Genomic DNA, 19,709 nt, shown 5'->3' on the forward strand with positions numbered 1-19,709 from the left:
AAATAAATTACAAGAGTCCGCTACCTAGTTATTAAAGTAATGATTTTTACAAATATATTACAGAACTAGCGGACGCCCGCGACTTCGTCAGTTCAGTAGTTAAAATTCAGTCAGTAGTTTCAGCATGATGCCCCGTTAATATTTAATACGGACAGACAGACAGACAGACAAAAAATCAAAAATACAAAAATATTTTTGGTTTCAGTATCGATTGTAGAATGCCCTCCAACTAAAACTTTGAAAATATCTTTAATGTACAGAATTTGACCTGTTACAGTTTTATTACATATAATAAGGCCGCCTTTTGTATTCTACTTTTTCTTGTGTTTCTGTTTTGCTTGTTTTATTTTATTTTTGTGGTGTACAAATAAAGAGTATTAAATAAATTAAATAAATACAAATATCATAATATAGACGTCTTACAAGTCTTAAATGGTCATCTAGGTTTGTGGTACTATAATTTGGTATGCGAGGCCGTACTGAGGCTGATGAGGTACATTGTCTGTGATGTCACTGTCAACGTAATCAACCAAATCAAATGACACTAGCATGTAATACCTTTGCCTTTTCCCCATAGAAAAAGAAAAAAAAAACTACTAAACGTCACTGTCAGTGTCTGAGCGTCTGACACTGACGGTGACAGAAGAGATGAAAAAGTGAGGTTATAAATTAGAATATTTTAATTTTTGAATTTATTTTTGTGTATATAAATTTAGTTGGATAAATATTAAAAATGGTTGTAAGTCCTCATTTTCAAGATCTGTTTGAATGTCTAAACGAATCTGAAGTGCTACATTTACCAACACTAAAAGAGAAGGCGCTTAAAATTAACTTTACAGATTCTGCTGATGTAAGTATTTTTCATTATTCCCTGATGGTAGTTGTTATTGTTACTGTTTGCAATAATGCGTAACACGTTAGTTGAAGCTATGTCGCACTGTGTTTATAAGTATTCAAACACTACACTATGAGATTTTTGTTTTAGGAAATTCATACAGTTTACAAAGGGCAGGAGCCACAGTTACCATTTGCCGCCAGTGAAGTGTTTCAAGCACCAATTCACAGTTGGAGACGGTTGACAGCAGTAGACGAGGGCTGCAAAGCTGTCTATGAATTATCACTTGATGTCAAGGTATGAAGCATTAGTTAAAACAATAGTAACAAAAATAGACATAATATTATGGGGTGTGGAGTGATTAATGTAATATTATGATTAGACTGTAATGTTTGCTCAAACAGTGTTGATCAGTTGATCACTCGGTTAATCACTTCCACTTGGTTGAACACTGTATCTTCTTAGTATGTGCCACTGTTGCACCCAAGTGCAACTGCCCCTCTCCTATCCGAAGCATGTACTTATATCCTAGTCTGTTTACATATACTACACCTACCTATTGTGACTACAGGAGTTACAGGACCAGTGAGGTAGCTTGCCTTGGAGGGGCCATGTATAAAAATAGTTGGAGGGCCAATAGAATACATCCCAAAAATCTCTGTAGCTTTTTTCTCGGGACCAGATTAAGAGATTGTTGATTACACTTACAGGGTCCCTGTAGTCATTGATGCAGCTGATACAGCAGTACACCCTGCTAACTGTTGTTGACTGAGTCAAAATGTATAGTTCACCAGCCTCATAGCTTCTGCATTTTAAGCTGTTGGCTACTTGCTACTTATTAATATGACTCATGTTTTATTTACATTATTTTTTTCCAAGAGCTTCTAAAGTTCCTCAAATTTTATTTATAATTTTTTTATTCTTTACAAGTTAGCCCTTGGCTACAATCTCACCTGATGGTAAGTGATGATGTAATCTAAGATGGAAGCGGGCTAACTTGTTAGGAGGAGGATGAATATCCACACTCCTTTTGGTTTCTACACGACATCATACTGGAACGCGAAATTGCTTGGCGGTACGTCTTTGTCGGTAGGGTGGTAACTAGCCACGGCCGAAGCCTCCCACCAGCTAGACCTGGACCAATTAAGAAAACCTCAATTGGCCGGGGATCGAACCCGCACCTTCGTCATTAAATCCACCGAGCTTACCAATGCGCCACAGAGGCGTCAAAATAATGGCCGTGTATAATGGTACAACAAATACATATATTAATAATTATTGATGGTGCAACTGAATGTTTTTGTATAAATTTATCACTAATTGTAATTTAAATAGCATTGCTATTTTTATTGGTAAATGAATTGCTAATCATTCACACTTGCTCATCATTCACTGATACATAATCATTTACATTGAATGATTTACTATTTTCAGGACAGTGATTTAAACTTCAGGCCTGGTGATACAATTGGCATAATTCCACAAAATCTTCAGTCTGAAGTGGACAGTGTTCTTAAACATTTGCACATAGAACATGAAGCAGGTCGCAAATATACCATACTCACTGATACATCACAGAAAGGCACCAGAATACCACCACATGTGCCCATCGAATCCACTTTGAGACATGTACTTACTTATTGCGTTGATTTGAGAGGCATTTTGAAAAAGGTATGAAATAATCTATGTAAAATTAATCTTTGTAATGTTACAATAGGCTAGTTGACACTTGTTTTTAAATGGTCTTAAATAGTTCATTATCGTCCTACTAGACTAAAAAAAAACATTTTTTTGAAAAATGATTTTGATTTGATTACATTACATGAAAATTTTAGTTTTTAAATATGTTTTCTACAATATGAGCCAGAACGCTTGTCAGCCATGACAGTCTATATTTCAACTGTTTTGTGACGTCACTACAATAAATCCCATACAGATGGAGTGTTTGACAAAAATATTGGTTAATTTTTTTTAATTTAAATGATTTTTTTTAAATTATTGTTTTAAAAAAGAACATCACTTTGAAGGTACTCTGAATTTTACAGCTTTTTCTTTTAGCACTATCAAGATATACAAAAGAAGCAAATGAAAAAAGGATCCTTGAATATTTTAGCAGCAAAGAAGGTTCTGTAGCTTACACAACACAAATACTTGAAAAACATATATGTTTGTTGGACATTTTTAAAATATTCCAATCTTGTAAACCACCTGTGGAATTATTATTGGAATATTTACCAAGACTTTTACCAAGGCCATATTCTATAGCTAATAGTAATAATGAAAGAATTATCAAAATCTGTTTCTCTGTTATCTGTATTGGTAATAATAGAAAAGGCTTAACCACTGGATGGTTAGAAGACATTATTACGGAACATTATGGAAACAGTATAGAAGAAAAAATGAAAAATATTGATATAAATGATAAGAAAATCAAAATTCCTATTTATATAAGAAAGAACACAAATAATTTTTATTTACCAGATGATATAGGAACACCAATAATTTTAATAGGACCAGGAACTGGAATTGCGCCTTTTATAGGGTTTCTTGAAGAAAGACAAAATGTAAAGGCAAATAATCCAGAAGCCAATTTGGGTAGAACTTGGTTGTTTTTTGGCTGTAGAAACCCAAATCTAGATTTTATATATGAAGAAGAATTGAATAATTTTATTTCAAATGGTGTTCTAAACAAATTGTGTACATCATTTTCGAGATATGGCAACACTGAAAATTGTTATGTGCAGGTTAGTCACTTTGTAATTTTTTAACCAACTATACTTAAAGAACCACCATTCAAAATGTTTATGCATATTTTTTTTTTAGTTTAATGGGTTCAAAAGGGTTAGACCTCACAAGCTGTAAAGGCAGTTAAACAAAGTTGTTTTTTAAAAATTAATTCCATTCAAGGTGAGAAGAAATTTTAGGATGTCTGCTTTCAGTGACATATGCAAGCAAAAATGGCTTGCCAATTTGCCTGTTACCTTTTAGCTAGACAGACTACCTAAGGTTAATTAATTAGGTACCCTAATATCTCTCTTCTACTACAATTTCACCTGATGGTAAGTGATGATGCAATCTAAGAATGAAGCGGGCTAACTTGTTAGGAGGAGCATGAAATCCACACCCTTTTCCGTTTCTACACGACATCGTACCGGAACGCTAAATCGCTTGGCGGTACGTCTTTGCTGGTAGTGTGGTACCATCATTATCAACCCATATTCGGCTCACTGCTGAGCTCAAGTCTCCTCTCCGAATGAGAGGGGTTGGGCCTATAGTTCACCACGCACGCAGAGAATCAGGAAAATTCCCTGGTATGCAGGTTTCATCACTGAATAATAATCTCTTTTAATATTCTATTTTAGGATGCCATTAAACTAAATGGTGAAGAAGTTGCAAAATTATTAATGCAAGGAGCTCGTGTCTATGTTTGCGGAGATATCAAGAAAATGGCGGAATCGGTCAGAGAGGCGATAGAGGAATGTATAGCTACGCATGGCGACGAGGCAAGCGCTCACGACTTCGTAGCCAATATGATAAAAGAGAAAAAGTATATAAATGATATATGGAATTAATATTGACACCTAGATAATTATGTAAATAATAAATTTATTTATTTATTAAAGCGTTTATTTTTATTGAGAACTAGCGGACGCCCGCGACTTCGTCCGCGTGAAACTCTATGTAAAGTTTCAACTACCTCTACCCTACCCTTACCCTGCCCCTACCCTACGTTAAATTTTCCTGAATTTTCTTTGCTATAAACCTCACGGAGCCCGAGACCTTTTCAACGAATGCAAAACCGTGGAAATCGGTTCGTGCGTTCTGGAGTGCGTCAGGAAGGAAAACCCCAACTTTAATTTTTTTTATTATAAAAAGTATCCTATGTCCTTCTCCTGGCTCTAAACTACCTCCCTGCCAATTTTCAGCTAAATCGGTTCAGCCGTTCTTGAGTTATAAGTGGAGTAACTAACACGACTTTCTTTTATACAGGGTGATTCGGTCTTTAGTGCGGATATTTTTTTTCGTGGTTCTGTATCATTAATAGAATATAAATCTACAAACAGTTCGATACATTTTATGTAATTTTTTTTTTAATTTATGTCTCTAAAATAACAAAATAATGTACATATTATTACTAAACAAGATATATTCAGCTTAAAAGTGATCTGGTGACGTTCTTTAGGTATCAAACGAAAATAAAATAAACGCACAATAGGGTGACCCTAAAATTCTGTTCAAAAGTAAATAACTTTAGCTAACGATAATTTTGTTATTTTTGAGTTAAAAAAAAAAGAAAAAATACGTGATCATTAAATTTTGTTTATGTACAAAATATAAAAATATCCGCACTAAAAAAATTTTCTTCCTGTATATATAGATTTCCATTTGGTCGTAGAATTACTACTTACTGACAGTTTCAAAAGTGCTCTAAAGTTCCACATACTTTTCTGACTGGTACCTGGTGGTCTAAACCACAGAATATACTGGTTACTGGAACTGGCTTAGCGGTGGTCGCAATTTTGTTTTGTTGTCTGTGTCTACTTTATTGTTGTTTACAGTATATTTTATTGTTATTTTAGTTTAGTAGTTTTATTTATTTAATTAATGAATAACATACAATGATGAATGATATAGTAAAAGGTGTATACATAAACTTAGGTATTAAAGTAACTTCATAAATAATGCCTAAAGCATTATGAAGTGGTGCGCAAACAATATACCAAGCGATAACAACGACACCCTCGTTATAAACCCATATTGGGCTCACTGCTGAGCTTGAGTCTCCTCTCGGAATGAAGAAATTTCTCTGGTATGCAGGTTTCCTTACGATGTTTTTCCTTCACCGTAAACATAAAAAATGAAAAACAACTGAAAAGTTGGAGGTGCATGCCCCGGACCATATTCGAACCCACACCCTCCGGAATTGGAGGCAGAGGTCATATCCACTGGCATATCACAACAACACCCTCACCGGGTTAGATAATTTTGTGGTACTCTTTAGAGGCTTGAAACAAAAATAATTTTATTTGATTAAACATGTAAAAAATAAACAGAAAGGGCCGAAAGAAAATGATGAAAAAAAACCACACGAATCATTTACAAAAATAATTTAATAGGCAAATCTCTAATAATAAAATGTTAAAAAAGTGTCATTGGTGTATATTATAACCTTATTCACTAAGCGATCTAGCTTCGAAAAGTTAACACAATGTTCGTTGTGCGGCGATGCGTATGCCACAGACTAAACGAAAATAGATGGAAATGAAGTTGGTTAAGTTTCCTGGGTTGTGCACAATGTCACAAAATTGGCAAAGGTAGAAAGTAGAACAACTTTACATTGTTCTGTTTGCACAAATTGATTTAATTTTTTAAAATAGTTCGATACATAATCTAGCGCACAACGTGCGTTTTAGGGTAATTTAATAAGTTTTTATCGAACGCTAATTGGACAACCAAACTTACCAAACATTGCCCATTACGTTACGAGTAGGTACAAAATCATTAGACAGGATCATGTAAACTAGACCCAACGTTTATAAGCACTTAGCACGTCGATGAAATTCTAAATTGTAATAGTCATATGATGATATTGCTGATCTGATCTAATAAATATCATAACTTTTATACATCTTTTTGTTTAGTCTGTGGCGTTGAACTAACATTAGTTAATACAAACTATAACTAATTATTCAAAGCAGGCACTCTTGGTGGAGGGTATTCCATTACCAATTATTCTTTTCAGATACCTATTTTTTACTTCAATTCCATTATTTTTCGTAACGTTCTTAATCGAAATATGGCTACTGCTGTAACATGAAACAACATAGTACAAAATAATACCTACTAACATGTAAACTATCTTACAATTAATTATGTTTTTTGCTTAAATTACATACCAAAATACTTTAGAAAATAAAATACTAAAAAATAAAACGTGATGGCCGCTGTTTCTTTGACTTTTCAAAATTGTTTTGATTTTAAAAATCATAAAGTATTGCACTGATAAATATGACAGCATTATGGTTAACACTCCGCCGAACGTGACAGTTCACATATTAGGTATGTGGCGTGGTAAAAACTAGAACGATCTAACTACCTCCATACCATTCCATTTACAATTTAAAGTGTTTTTTTATTTATGAAAAAATTCATTTAAAATTACATACATCATACATTATTAATACATTTATATAAAAATTGTAATGTCCTAATTATTGTATCATTCAATTTCACTAGAAGCATTATACAAATGTTACAGTGACCTTTGCACACATTTAAGGTGGTGGTTTAACCACAAGGGGTGGAATTATAATATACCATAGCATTTGGAGAACGCCTATAAACTCGTCTATACCTTTTTAATAGATCTTTGCAAACGTACAAAATTCACTGTAACCATACAATTTGGATAGAAATTAGAATGTGAGCATATTAATTTATTACAGTCTTAATTTTATATCTTACGTCTAAGAAGCATAGAGTATAAAAAGTAAAGAAATAAATATTTGGTCGCATCAAGTCAAAATTATAGGAATGTAGAAAACAATAAAGAATGTGATACAATACAATACGTAACTAAAAAACCCATTTCGTTTGTAAAATAATTAAATTAAATTGTAATATCGTCGACAAAAAATGAGTTGTCATATTTTGTTTATGGTTTGGTTAAATTGTTTTTTTTAATCAACTAAACTTTTTAGGGTTCAGTCTCATTAAAATTGTATTTATGAATTCAAACGATATACGAATTTAATTAAAAAAAATAACATGTTCTTATTAGTAAAAATGCCATTTGTGGTAAAATCTTAACATACTTTTATGTACAGTTTTTGGTAAACTGATAAAGAAAACTTTATTAAACTTATAAACTAAACGATCGATAATCATTTTAGAACTGAAAATAGAGCGAAAAATATTCTTGTCAAATATACAAATTACAATCAACCTTATTCCTTTGTTATAGATTCCACTTTTCATTGAGTCATTTTTAATTATAGCAAAAAATAATGCAAATTCCTCTCAATATAAAAAAAAAACAATCATTTTGTAAAAATAAATCCAATTCACGGCTTCAATTCCTGTTAATTTGTGCGATGAGGATTTTTTTAGAATTAACCTTTTAAGTCTTGACTTCAACACATTGGAGTATCTATGATTATTACCTAGGGTGGGCCTGGCCCCTGACATCAAGTCTATTATTAGTATCATAATATAATTCCATATTGGCAGCCCAGAATCCCTAGGGTGGGCACAGGTCCATTCTAGGGTGGGCACGACCCACCCGGCCCTATGTTTCAACAGCAAACGTTAAAATATACAACCTATTCCTCATTAAAATTGAGCGTTAGTTATATTATCAGCTGGAAGGTGGACTTTAACAGGACATGTTTAATTGTTTAGCATGGAGATATCACAACAAAATCAATGTTTAGGAAAAGCAAAAACATTAAAAAAAAAACCATTTTATCAAAATTGGTAATACAATTCCTGGACAGATTAATTTACAACGATTTTAAGTAACTAACTAAGTGAAGCTTGTTTTATACACGAGATGCACTTATAAAAACTTGTAAGTTTATAAAATCTCCTAAGTCTGTCAATCACAGGTGTCAATGTATAGTCGACTCATGTCAAATTAATATAACCAATATTAATTTCGTGTAGTACATGGAATAAGGGTCCGAAATATATCGATATCAATTAATAAAAGATAAGGATTTCATAGAATACTTAATTCAAAAATCATGTTTTTATTAAATTTTTCCAAACGTCTAAATCTGCTGTCGTAGATTTTGTGACGTCATAATGAAACAATCAAAATAAAGACCATCATGGTCGACAGTGTTTTGGCTCGTATTGTCAAAAAATATTTAAATACTAAAATTATGTTTTCATGTATAAAGAATATAATATTTTTTTTCAAACTAGTAGAACGTTAATGAACAATTTAACACTCTTTTTTTTAAAAAAGTGTCAACTATTTTCTAATTGTGGAATTAGTTTCGGAACTTTTTGAATGTTTCCTTGTCAATCTAAATATTTTTTTATATTATTTAGCTCGCATATAATTTGTATGCCGGGATAAAATACAACCTATGACTATGACACAATGAAGAATTTTCAAAATAAGTTCAGTATATTATTTCGGAGCTACCCCTACAACCTCACAAATTCTACCCTTTTATAATATTAGTATAGATGTGTGATTTCAATAGTTAGGTTATTTTGGGGGGTTCTTTTAAAACGAAATAGTCGAATAAGCTAGCGATTATACAGGGTGCTCGGAAGTATTTCCCATAATTCAAGATGTCGACAAGTCCACTAATAGGAGCCGAACGCATAACTATTTTTTTTACTAAAAAAAAAAAATTTTTATGTTTTATATAAAGTAATTAGATAGTTCCGACTATCCATGTAACACACGACTTTATCTATCCTTGCATTTTAAAATACGTAATCGTAGTGGTAAGACTGTCGATATCGACGATATATTGCAACTGGCACTCAGCACTTTACTAGTAAGCTACTTCATGATATTTATCAATGAATAAGTTTGGCTAGGTTGTAATATAAGGATGCGATATAATAGACACAATTTAAGATCTATTTCCAAAGGAAATATTTTTTACTCCGAAAATATTCATTTTAGAACACATGTTCCTTGGACATTTTTAATTTATTTTCCTTGAAGAATAGAACCCTAGAGTTATGGGAGATACTCCCGAGCACCCTGTATAAAGTGACGATGTGGTCCAAGAGAATACGAATCCAAGTATGGTTTATGTAGTATTTTTGCATCAGACATTTCATAAAGGCAGGCCTTTACTGATTACTATATCACGCGTGATATATGCACATTGTATATCTATTTATATCAGTAGGTAGTAGATATCATATCTTTTAGAAACGTGATAACAATAGTTACCGACTATAATAACGCAAGTTTAAATTTCCCGAATTCTTGGCAGCGCCACAGTACGGGCAATTTCGTAATTTTCATTTTAACAAAAAATACTGCACCGATTTTCGTGAAAATTAAATGGGATCGATCTGGATGTATACTCTTTCAAACAAAAAAAGAATTTTTAAAATTGGTTAAGAAATGACGAAGTTATGCGATAACAAACATTTAAAAAAGAGAAAAAAAAAACATACGCATTGAATTGAGAACCTCCTTCTTTTTTTTGAAGTCGGTTAAAAAAGGAAACGAAGCTAAATTACGAACGAATACTGAATATTGTGTAATACGATTTTGTTTATAATTATTATTATTGTTGATTTTCAATTATGTAAAAACTAGAAAAAAATGCCTTATTAATTAATTATTATTATACTTTACGTGCCTTAATTTATCAGTACATATCAAATACATTTACATACAAATAAAGAATTAATTGCGTAACGCGATCGTAAAAATAATAAAAGCAATTGTGATTACATTTATTAAACTAAAAAATTCAATTTACAAAAGAAGCAATATAATGAAGGTTACATTGATTGAGATTGTGTTACGCAATTAATCCTCAAGTTGCTATAGTTCTTCTATTTCACAAAATCACCATGCTAAGTATAGTATCAGTTGTAATATTGTTAATTAGTAACTTAGTCCTTAAATGTACTCATAGAGATAATGTTTTCAGGCAAACTCACACACAAAAAAGACAGTAAACTAGCAAAAAGATAGAGTGCTGTAGAAGAACTATATTAAAAAAAAACATGGACGCCAAGTCATGTACGGAACTCTTAGTTTTTTTTTTTAATTATTAAAATACAAAAATATTATAGCCACAATATATAATTGGCATTTATCACATGAAAATGTATGTACTATTCAATAAATGCCATACAAAAAATATACACTTTCACAATGCTTTTGCAAAATAAGTTCATAAGATTCGAATCCTAATAATGCGTTCGTTCGTGACATGCAGAATAAACTTTGAACTATCAAAAGTTAAACAGTATGTTTGTCTATTTCCCGCATTTATACTCGGAAGTCATTTTCGAGGGCAATAAGGTCTAGTATCAATGCAAGGACCCCATATCAAAAATTTCTTTGTCTACAATGTAGATCGTAAACATACAGACAAACTTCATAACCAAATCGTTGTAGTATAAGGACTCAAGGTATGTAGTTTGCCTATAATAATGTTTACCGATCTACTTTGTAGCAATTTAATACTAAAATTGTGATATTTCTCTGCTATTCGGTGCACAAAGCTCAAAACATACAAAGATTACAAAATTATAGGAATCACGCTGTCCATTGGCACAATATTCGTGGAAATAATCGCAAATATAAAAATACTAACCAGAATGACTATTCACTTCAGTCGGAGAAGTTCTTGTGGAGAATTTTTTGCGCGGCCTTGATCAAGGGTGTCAAAGACTTTAACTCCGCTGCGCATTCCAAGAATGGGTGTGCTAGTAACTCCTCTGCTGTTGCTCTTTCGTCTGCGTCAACTTGCAGACATTTGTCCAAAAAGTCCTGGAATTCAGCAGACAGTTTGTCCCACCTGGGAATCTTTGGTCTACCCACAGCAGCTATCAAATACAATGCTCTCAAAGGCGCTTCTTTCATATATGGAGGTTCACCTTCAATCATTTCAATGGCCATAATCCCTAGAGACCATACGTCGACTTTTTTACCATACTGCTTTCTTGTCACGACCTCGGGAGCCATCCAATATGGTGTCCCGACCATGGTCTGCCGTTTCTCGTCGCCAACAATGTTCGCGCAGAATCCGAAATCGGTTACCTTCACCGTCCCGTCCATTCCTAGGAGAACGTTATCGGATTTTATGTCTCTATGAATGGTTCCCTTGGAATGAAGGAAAGCTATAGCCTCGAGTGTCTCCCGACACACCGCGGCTATCTGTCCCTCTTTCATAACAACTTCTGTGACAACATCTGTTAGTGAACCACCATCGAGTAACTCCATTGCGACCCATAGATGATCATAACATAGGAAGGCATCAAGAAAGTTGACCAGATTTTTGTGATTAAAGCCTTTGAGAACGTTAATTTCGTTGAGTATTAGATCCTTTTTGGACTGTTTGGTTAAATCTATGTCCTTAATAGCGACCCGCGAGTTGTCCTTACTGTCTATAGCGATGAAGACGACACCTGGAGATAGAGAAAAGACAAATTAATTATGAACATCATCAACTAATTGCTTCACTGACAGAGTCAAAATGTAAGGATAGTAAAGACGTTAGACCAGGACGTCCACATTTGTTATAATAATATTATAACGCCTTGTTATTAAGAAGGAAAGAGCAAAAGCTAATAAATATAAAAACTAGTTGCGGCCCGCGGTGTTTCTCGCGAAAAGTTAGTATGTACCCGCAATTAAATCTTAACTGCAGACACGTACGTTTCTGTCTTTTTCTCGTCTATAAGTACTAGCGGACGCCCGCGACTATGTAAATTTAAGGTAAATTTCTTTTTCCGATACAACCTTTCATGCCTTGTCTAATAATAACTCTATAATTTTCCGGGATAGAGGCATTCTCAAAGAAATTTCAGCTTAGCAGACATCCGAGACTCAATTCAATTCAGTCAATTTCTGTTTATCACAAATCCCACGGGAACCACGATTGTTTCAGAATGGGACAGGAATCGCGGTTGAAACCGTGGGGCTAAATAACTGGTAACAATAGAACAAGAAATAATAATTGTTATTTCCTTACTTAGCTTTGGGTCAAATAGGATGCTTTACCAAGTTGATTGTAATATGTAGCCATAGAATACATTATTTGCATATTATGATTGTGTAATGAAGACTATACTCGACTAAACAATATGAAAACTTTAATTCCTACTATACCTAGCCAATTAATCTAATAATAAATCAGAATTGGAATTATAATTGAGTCTGTTTAAAGAGGAAGTTTTGTAATGCTATTAAGCTATTAAGATGAGGTCTAGGAGGAAGGTACATCTTGCAAGTATGATTTTTGGTATACTAAAAGATGGTAAGCCAGTATACTTGAGTCAGAAGCTTAGCAGGATGAGCCGCGACAGAGAATCACTAAGGTGCACTCGTAAGCCTCTGAGCGTCCCTCGACATTGTTCAGCTGCCTTTAGGGGTAGTTTTAAATATGCCGCCACTCGCTGCTGGAATAATATTCCACCGCCAATCCGTGATTCCCGAAGCAAATTTGCTTTTCGTAGAAAGTTGAAGATTTATTTACTAAATAGACAAAAGGAATTTGAGGATTGTGCGGTGGAAATATCAATTTTATAGAGGGAATCAACATAATTAGGATAAATAGGATACTCATTTTTTTTGAATTTTGAAATTTTAGTTAATAATTTAGTTATTTTAATTTGAACATGATTTTCTATTTACCTATATATATTTATGTACTATAAAATATATATTATGCATTAATAAATACATACACTTCATAATATTATAAATGTATATATATAAATTGCATTGTCGTTTTCCATTACATACTAGTATCACATTGTATCTGTAGTCTAATTAGTAATTATATATTTTTAAAATGTAACACATATTTGCTGCTTATTTTAATTTAATTTAGTTAATGTCAATTTATTTGTACAATTATAAGCTGTGACGTCACACGGGTCTCAGCTGAAAATCAGCGCCGTGTGTTATACTTGTATGTAGTGCACGGCATAAGCTGAGCTGTACACCCTTTCTTTTTAAGGGTTACAGACAGACATGCTGTCATAAGGATAGGGTACTGACTGTCTGTAACTTTTAGATTTGAATAAATTTATTTTCTTTCTTTCTTTCTTTCTTTCTATAACATAGAATAGCCATGATCTATAAAAGACAAGATTTTAGAGTATGAGATCTTATGAACAAACTGTTTCATACTTTATGCTGAATATAGGATATTCAGATATAAGAAGTGTTGCAGTTCAAGTTAGATCTAATTATGCCAATTATAGTTAATTTGCACAATTGATATCAATTCCTTTACTCGTTTAAAGCTGTCACTAAACAAAACTCTGATTAGTAAGCTAAACAGGTCAGGATATTTTTTGGCAACAAGATAGCTTCTGGAATACCAAAATGGAACATTTTTATTCCCGATAGTCACTGCCTCGTTTGGTCCACCCCATTGCCCTGGCACAAGGTCCTGGATTAGGTTAAGAAGTACTAAGCTATTCTCTTTTCTAAGAAATTTTCAGTAATAAAATTGAAATGTTGGAGCCTTGGATGCGATACACTCCCGTGCCTCGGAGGGCACATAATGCCCTTAACAAACAGCATTGAGGTTACTACAAGAATGATGTTTGAAAATATCCACACAATAGAGATAAATCAGATGAAAGATTATATGAAAATGCCAGACCTGGACCAATTAAGAAAACCTCAATCGGCCCAGACGGGGATCAAACCAAGGACCTCCGTCTTGTTAATTCATTGCGCATACCACTGCGCCACAGAGGCCAGAAAATTATTTAGTAAAAATAAATCTAGGGCAAAACCAGATCAGGGCGCTAGTATAAGATAATATTTGAATAGTTACATAAAACAGTCTACTAAGTATTTTATCTGTGTGAAGGAGTGAAGACATTTGCACAATGGCGATAATCTCAGTGCTTGACCTTGGCTGTGATTAAACATCAAACTCGGCACAGAACTAAAATAAAAACCTGTGTGACACACTGCCGTCCAGCCATTGTATGGTAATTATGATAATTACACAGTTGCTACATTCAGCACTCAAAACACTGTATTGTACTGTACAACAAATGTATGAGGTATATTAAGTATTAACAAAAATGTCTTAACACAAATCAATATAATAAAACAAACTTTATTGTAAATGGCTCTAGAATGAATATAGATGAAGCAGTGGCATGCACAAAGTTTTTAACTAGGGTAAGGGTTTAATTGAAAATTATTGTCCAACTATGTTTTCTGCAGTCCAACATAGGTTTGTATATAATCCTTAGGGTAGGCAGGGCATTGTTGCATCTATGAAGGAAACGCCACTGGATGAAAGGGGTATTTTGTATGGAAGCTGGCACAATCCACATACCACCATTTTCATTTTCCAAATTGAGGCACACAGTGAAAATGGCACAATGTTAAATAATCTATACACCTATCTTCTGTTACTTGCTATTAATGTAGCATTAATGTTACATTGGTGAACACATAAGAAACACTCACTTTAAAATTTTTATTATATCAAGTACAAATGTTTGAGCTTGAAATATGTAGGTACAAGTCTCAGCCCAGAGTTTATTGAAAAAAATAATCAGCAGATAAGTAAATTCTCTTTGGATTTTTCTTCTTAACAGGCAAGTTTGATCTAAAGGTATAAAATTACTTAGCATTTGTATTACCAGCATTGCACAAAGGCTATGTGTGTTTACCTTATTAGGACAGTTTTCATTGTAGAATTAATTAATAATCTAAGCCTGTTGTGGATTCATTAGCAAAAGACATGATTTCTAGAATAACCCAATCAATAGTCTATATAAATAATGCATATAGTATTTGTGTTGCACATTTATTAGTATGCAGCACAAATGCTATAAGAAATGCAAGATCTATTAATACAAGAGATCACAATGTAAGAAAGTATTTATAAGTTTTTATTATCATAAAATTAATTGTTGTGCATAATTAATTATTTTGCTTTTGTAAATAAAAGTACTGTGATTAAGTTAAGTATATTTATTTATACAGGCCTGAAAATCACCCTGAGATAAAGCTTGGCAAAGAGACTACCTCGTAGCAACAAAGCTAAATATTGAGATGCATACATTAAGACAAATCTGTAGGAATATCATGCAACCAACAATATCATGCGAGAAGAAATGGACAAATTTCAATCAATGGTGGCAGAGGTAATCCCAGTCCTTTTGTTGACATTGAGTTGGGACGTAAGAGATTAGACTGGGACAACTCTGCTATTCCTCCCTCAGACTACTACATAAGGACCTGCCTCACTAGACGTTACTTTTCTGTCAAAGTATATGATCAACGATCTAATGAGATTATAAAAATTGTCACAATAGAATCAATGTTTTACAGTAATGTAATCATGTTCATTGTTTATAGAGCTCTGTAAAAATTACTTTTTGAATAGTTGAATGGAGTAAAAACAGGTCAACATCTTTAAGATATATACCTAATCTAAGCCTGTTTTTCTTAAAAATTTACAGACAATTTTGTTGGTGAATTTAGGTGTGATACTAGTCCTACAGGTTTATATGCAACAAAAGAGATAGTGATATTTCTAGATGCACTGCTATTGCTTGACATTTGTCTCCTTACGAGATAAGTTGTTTGGGGGCATGTTACGCCTACTGGTGGGCATATTATAAAAAATAAATAAGAAGAGCTGAATATTCACAATAGAACTGTAAGGAGCTTACTTAACAGATGCTCTAAGCATAATTTTATGTGAATGAAACCATGGGCACAGCTGGCATATTATAAAGTGGATAATAACCACTTGGCACAGTTTGTAAGATTTCTTCATATTAGGAACATTTGGAACTCACCCAGTTTTATAATATTGAATTTACTTAGAACCATCACTTGAATAAACACAGAACACTGGACACTTGGACAGCCACTATCAATAAAGGAAATAGTGAATGGAACAGAAGAAAATTTACTTTCTGTACTTCACTTAAACTGATTCATAACTATCTGGGTCTAATCTAAGGAACCAGAATATATAAATACAGTCTGGAAGATTAATGTAGGTGGGAAGATAAGCAAAGCTTTTACAGTCAATACAAAACAGCTTTAACATACATAAATGTTTGATTAACTAAATGCCTTGTTTCACCACCTTCTAACATGTGTTTATAAAATGATAAACTTAAATTAAATGTATAATCATAAATTTTGTTACTTTCTCACTATGTTAAGTGACATAGACAAAATTTGTGGTTAAGCAATATTATGATTATACATACTAACCGAAGGTTGTCAAACTGGCTCTTAGCCTGGTAAATTAAGTCTCAACTGTATAACCACCAGCCGTAATATGCCTGAAAATACTTGTGTGAAGTGACAATGGATATAGAAAAGACATAGTAGTTGTTAATGTTGTACCTGAAGCCCCTGCGCCAAGCTGTTTGATCCTCTCAAACCGAACATATGGGTCATCCTTGTTGCAAATCCTCCTTAACTCATCATATATTTCCTCATCAGTCAATGTAGCATTCATCAATTCTTTTTTCCTCAATATTGGACTCTCTTCAGGCTCTGTACCTATCAATGAAAGGTCTTCAACCACAGCAGTTAAATCCATCATTGCGTCTTTCTTTTTAAGACTATTTTTAATAGGTGCAGCTGGCATTGTCTGCCGCTGAGATATATCAGTGGGTGCGACATCCTCCTCACTACTCTGGCCTATAGATATATCGGAGTCCTGACTTTGGTGAGCATTTTTCTTGGCTAAAAACTTTTTCATCTCCAAACCTTCTTTCGTGATCGCCTCCTCTGTGACTATGGGCTTGCATGGCTCCTTTTCTGCCTGTTCTTTTTTTAAAACGTGGAAGTTGTGGAACGCCACGGCTTGGATCGCCGCGTTTGGGTTCTCGTTTTGTTCTGCGGGCGATATTTGCGCGTTTAATTGCCGCAGCCATGATGACGGTAATCCTTCTATCATGCCCGTCTCCGAATTCACGCTAACGTGTATGTGTTGCACTACGTTGGTTGGCATGCCTATCTCCGTAACACGGTCGTCCCTGGCGCTTTGCTTCTTGGAGAACAGCTTACCAAACACACCACGGCCCGAACGTCCCGTCATTGTGACGTTCTTTATCACTTAACCCATAAAAATACAACACTATAGTCTTTGAGATCGCGAAACTACATCTCTTGCATGGGTTTTCTTTTAAAGAAATTAAAACTAATTAAGTATTACCAAGATAGGAGTGGCTAATCGCGGACGGAAAATTGAAAGATAGACTTTATCAATCTGTCTGTCAAATATTTGGCACACAGATGAGAGAATAGCGTTGAGTAGGACATACAAGAGGCAGGACATTTGTCCCGTACATGACGTCACAATGTAAGAGCGGCTCAACATTTAAAAATGTACTACTTCACACAGTGTTACCAACTCTCCAAAATATTTATCCCTAAAGTTTGTGTCAAAAACCCCTAAAATAGCCTTAATTATTGAGTTGTCCCCCTAAAAATAAAAATTCATAATATTTTAGAAATAATATGCTGAAATATGTTTAAAAACTCTATATTTAATACAGACGAAATATTACGTCTTTATCTGAAGATTCAACTTACTGAATAAATTTAACAATTTTTTTTATTCGATGAAAATTGCCGCCAGTTGCCTCAGAATGGTTGTAGAATAACGTATTATATGTCGTTATAAGTCGCTAGGTCAAGACAGGAATTAAATTTATCATTAATTTAAAAATATTAAAGAGTCAAAAAATCCCTGAAAATACCCCTAAAAATTTCAGACCCCTAGAAAAATCCCATTTCACTTATTTGCCCCCTAAATCTGGGGGGAAAACCCCTAAGTTGGGAACCCTGACTTCACATTTTCTGTCGCGGTAGTTGCTTTACCCGTACGCGAGAGAAAGCGAGACACTAGTACAAAAGTCGAATGGGACGTCATTCTGTGGTCCTGTCATATAATTTTGTACTATATCCCTTAACGCGACGGAAATAGTATACGATGCGTTTAGAAATATTATTTTTTGAATTTGGATTTATTCAATTGACATTTTATAAAAATAAAAATTACTTAATAATTTAAAAACTGAAATATAATAACCAAGGTGAATCGATCTATTTTATATAGGTTAAAAATAAGTTTGGCATTTAATATCAGTATGTAAGACAAACTATTACTAACATAGAATACTTGTACCGAATCGTAAATCTATGATTACTAAGCTATATTATTGTACTAGTACAAACATGACATTTGTACACGTTGCTTCAAACAAAGTTCAAATATGACATTTGTATTCGTTACTTCAAAATTCAAATGTAGTGCCAAGCTTCAGTACGCCTCACCTCATTTGAAGTGGGACATTGTACTGCCTCGGTACAAAAAAGAGGCAACACTTACAAACTCTTTTTCAAGTCATGTCCTACCCAACACTATGAGAGAAAATACACCACTTCATTCCGTTGCACGTACTAATTTTCATGCTAATGTGGCAATTATACTTAAAAAAGCATAAAAGTAGGATTTAATTACATTTTTATGGTATATTGTGGATGTTTTTAGAAAAATCTATCAAAAATAAATTAATTTATCATATTTTATTTTATTTTTAAATAATAACGTTAATTGTCTCAGATCTTACGATGAACGGAACGTTATTTTTTTCAAGGCTGGTAATCTTGTTCTTGCTGATAAATCCATGAAAGGAATTTGAATGATGATTCATTTAGTTTGAAGAAGATATCAAGATATTCCGGTCTTTAAAATATAAATAGACAGTTTATCATACGGGAAATTACTTTAGATGATTGCAGATTCATTGTAAAATGCTACCTGTATCAAGATTATAGCATAAAATCTTTGGTCTGGAGCTATTACAATTTTTTTAAAAATCTGTAATTTAATTGGACCTAGGAGATTAGTAGAGATTTATTTAATAATATAAATAATATCACAGGTTACATATAATTAATTAATTAGGCACACATATTACATTTTAGCTTGTAATTATTAATAGACTCCGAAACATTTCTATTTTGTACTTACTGATAAATCTAAAACTAACAATTATAATAAATTGGCTAGTAAAAATATTTGCTAGTTTCTTAACACTAGGCGCTTTGATTTAAGTAAGGACCATGGAAAGTGGAAACAGCTTGAAATAAAAGGCATTATTACAATGATGATAAATACTGTTAGATGTGTTACTA

General features: G+C 33.2%; 2 protein-coding genes across 2 annotated transcripts; one reads left to right on the forward strand and one right to left on the reverse strand.

Moving 5' to 3' along the window:
* Positions 1 to 611: 611 nt before the first annotated feature.
* On the forward strand, positions 612 to 4,457 carry LOC112058113 (methionine synthase reductase). The gene is made up of 5 exons (XM_024098803.2): positions 612 to 850; positions 986 to 1,132; positions 2,270 to 2,506; positions 2,881 to 3,579; positions 4,198 to 4,457. The coding sequence occupies exons 1-5, from the start codon at positions 734 to 736 to the stop codon at positions 4,405 to 4,407; spliced, it is 1,410 nt and encodes a 469-aa protein (XP_023954571.2). The 5' UTR covers positions 612 to 733; the 3' UTR covers positions 4,408 to 4,457.
* A 1,471-nt stretch (positions 4,458 to 5,928) lies between these two features.
* LOC112058071 (serine/threonine-protein kinase PAK 2) lies at positions 5,929 to 17,801 on the reverse strand. Its single transcript, XM_024098742.2, has 2 exons — positions 16,905 to 17,801; positions 5,929 to 11,962 (listed from the first exon to the last, which is right to left on the reverse strand). The coding sequence occupies exons 1-2, from the start codon at positions 17,602 to 17,604 to the stop codon at positions 11,166 to 11,168; spliced, it is 1,497 nt and encodes a 498-aa protein (XP_023954510.1). The 5' UTR covers positions 17,605 to 17,801; the 3' UTR covers positions 5,929 to 11,165.
* Positions 17,802 to 19,709: the final 1,908 nt, after the last annotated feature.

This window comes from Bicyclus anynana, chromosome 13 (genome assembly GCF_947172395.1).
Source record: "Bicyclus anynana chromosome 13, ilBicAnyn1.1, whole genome shotgun sequence".
In the NCBI taxonomy this organism is placed as follows: domain Eukaryota; kingdom Metazoa; phylum Arthropoda; class Insecta; order Lepidoptera; family Nymphalidae; genus Bicyclus; species Bicyclus anynana.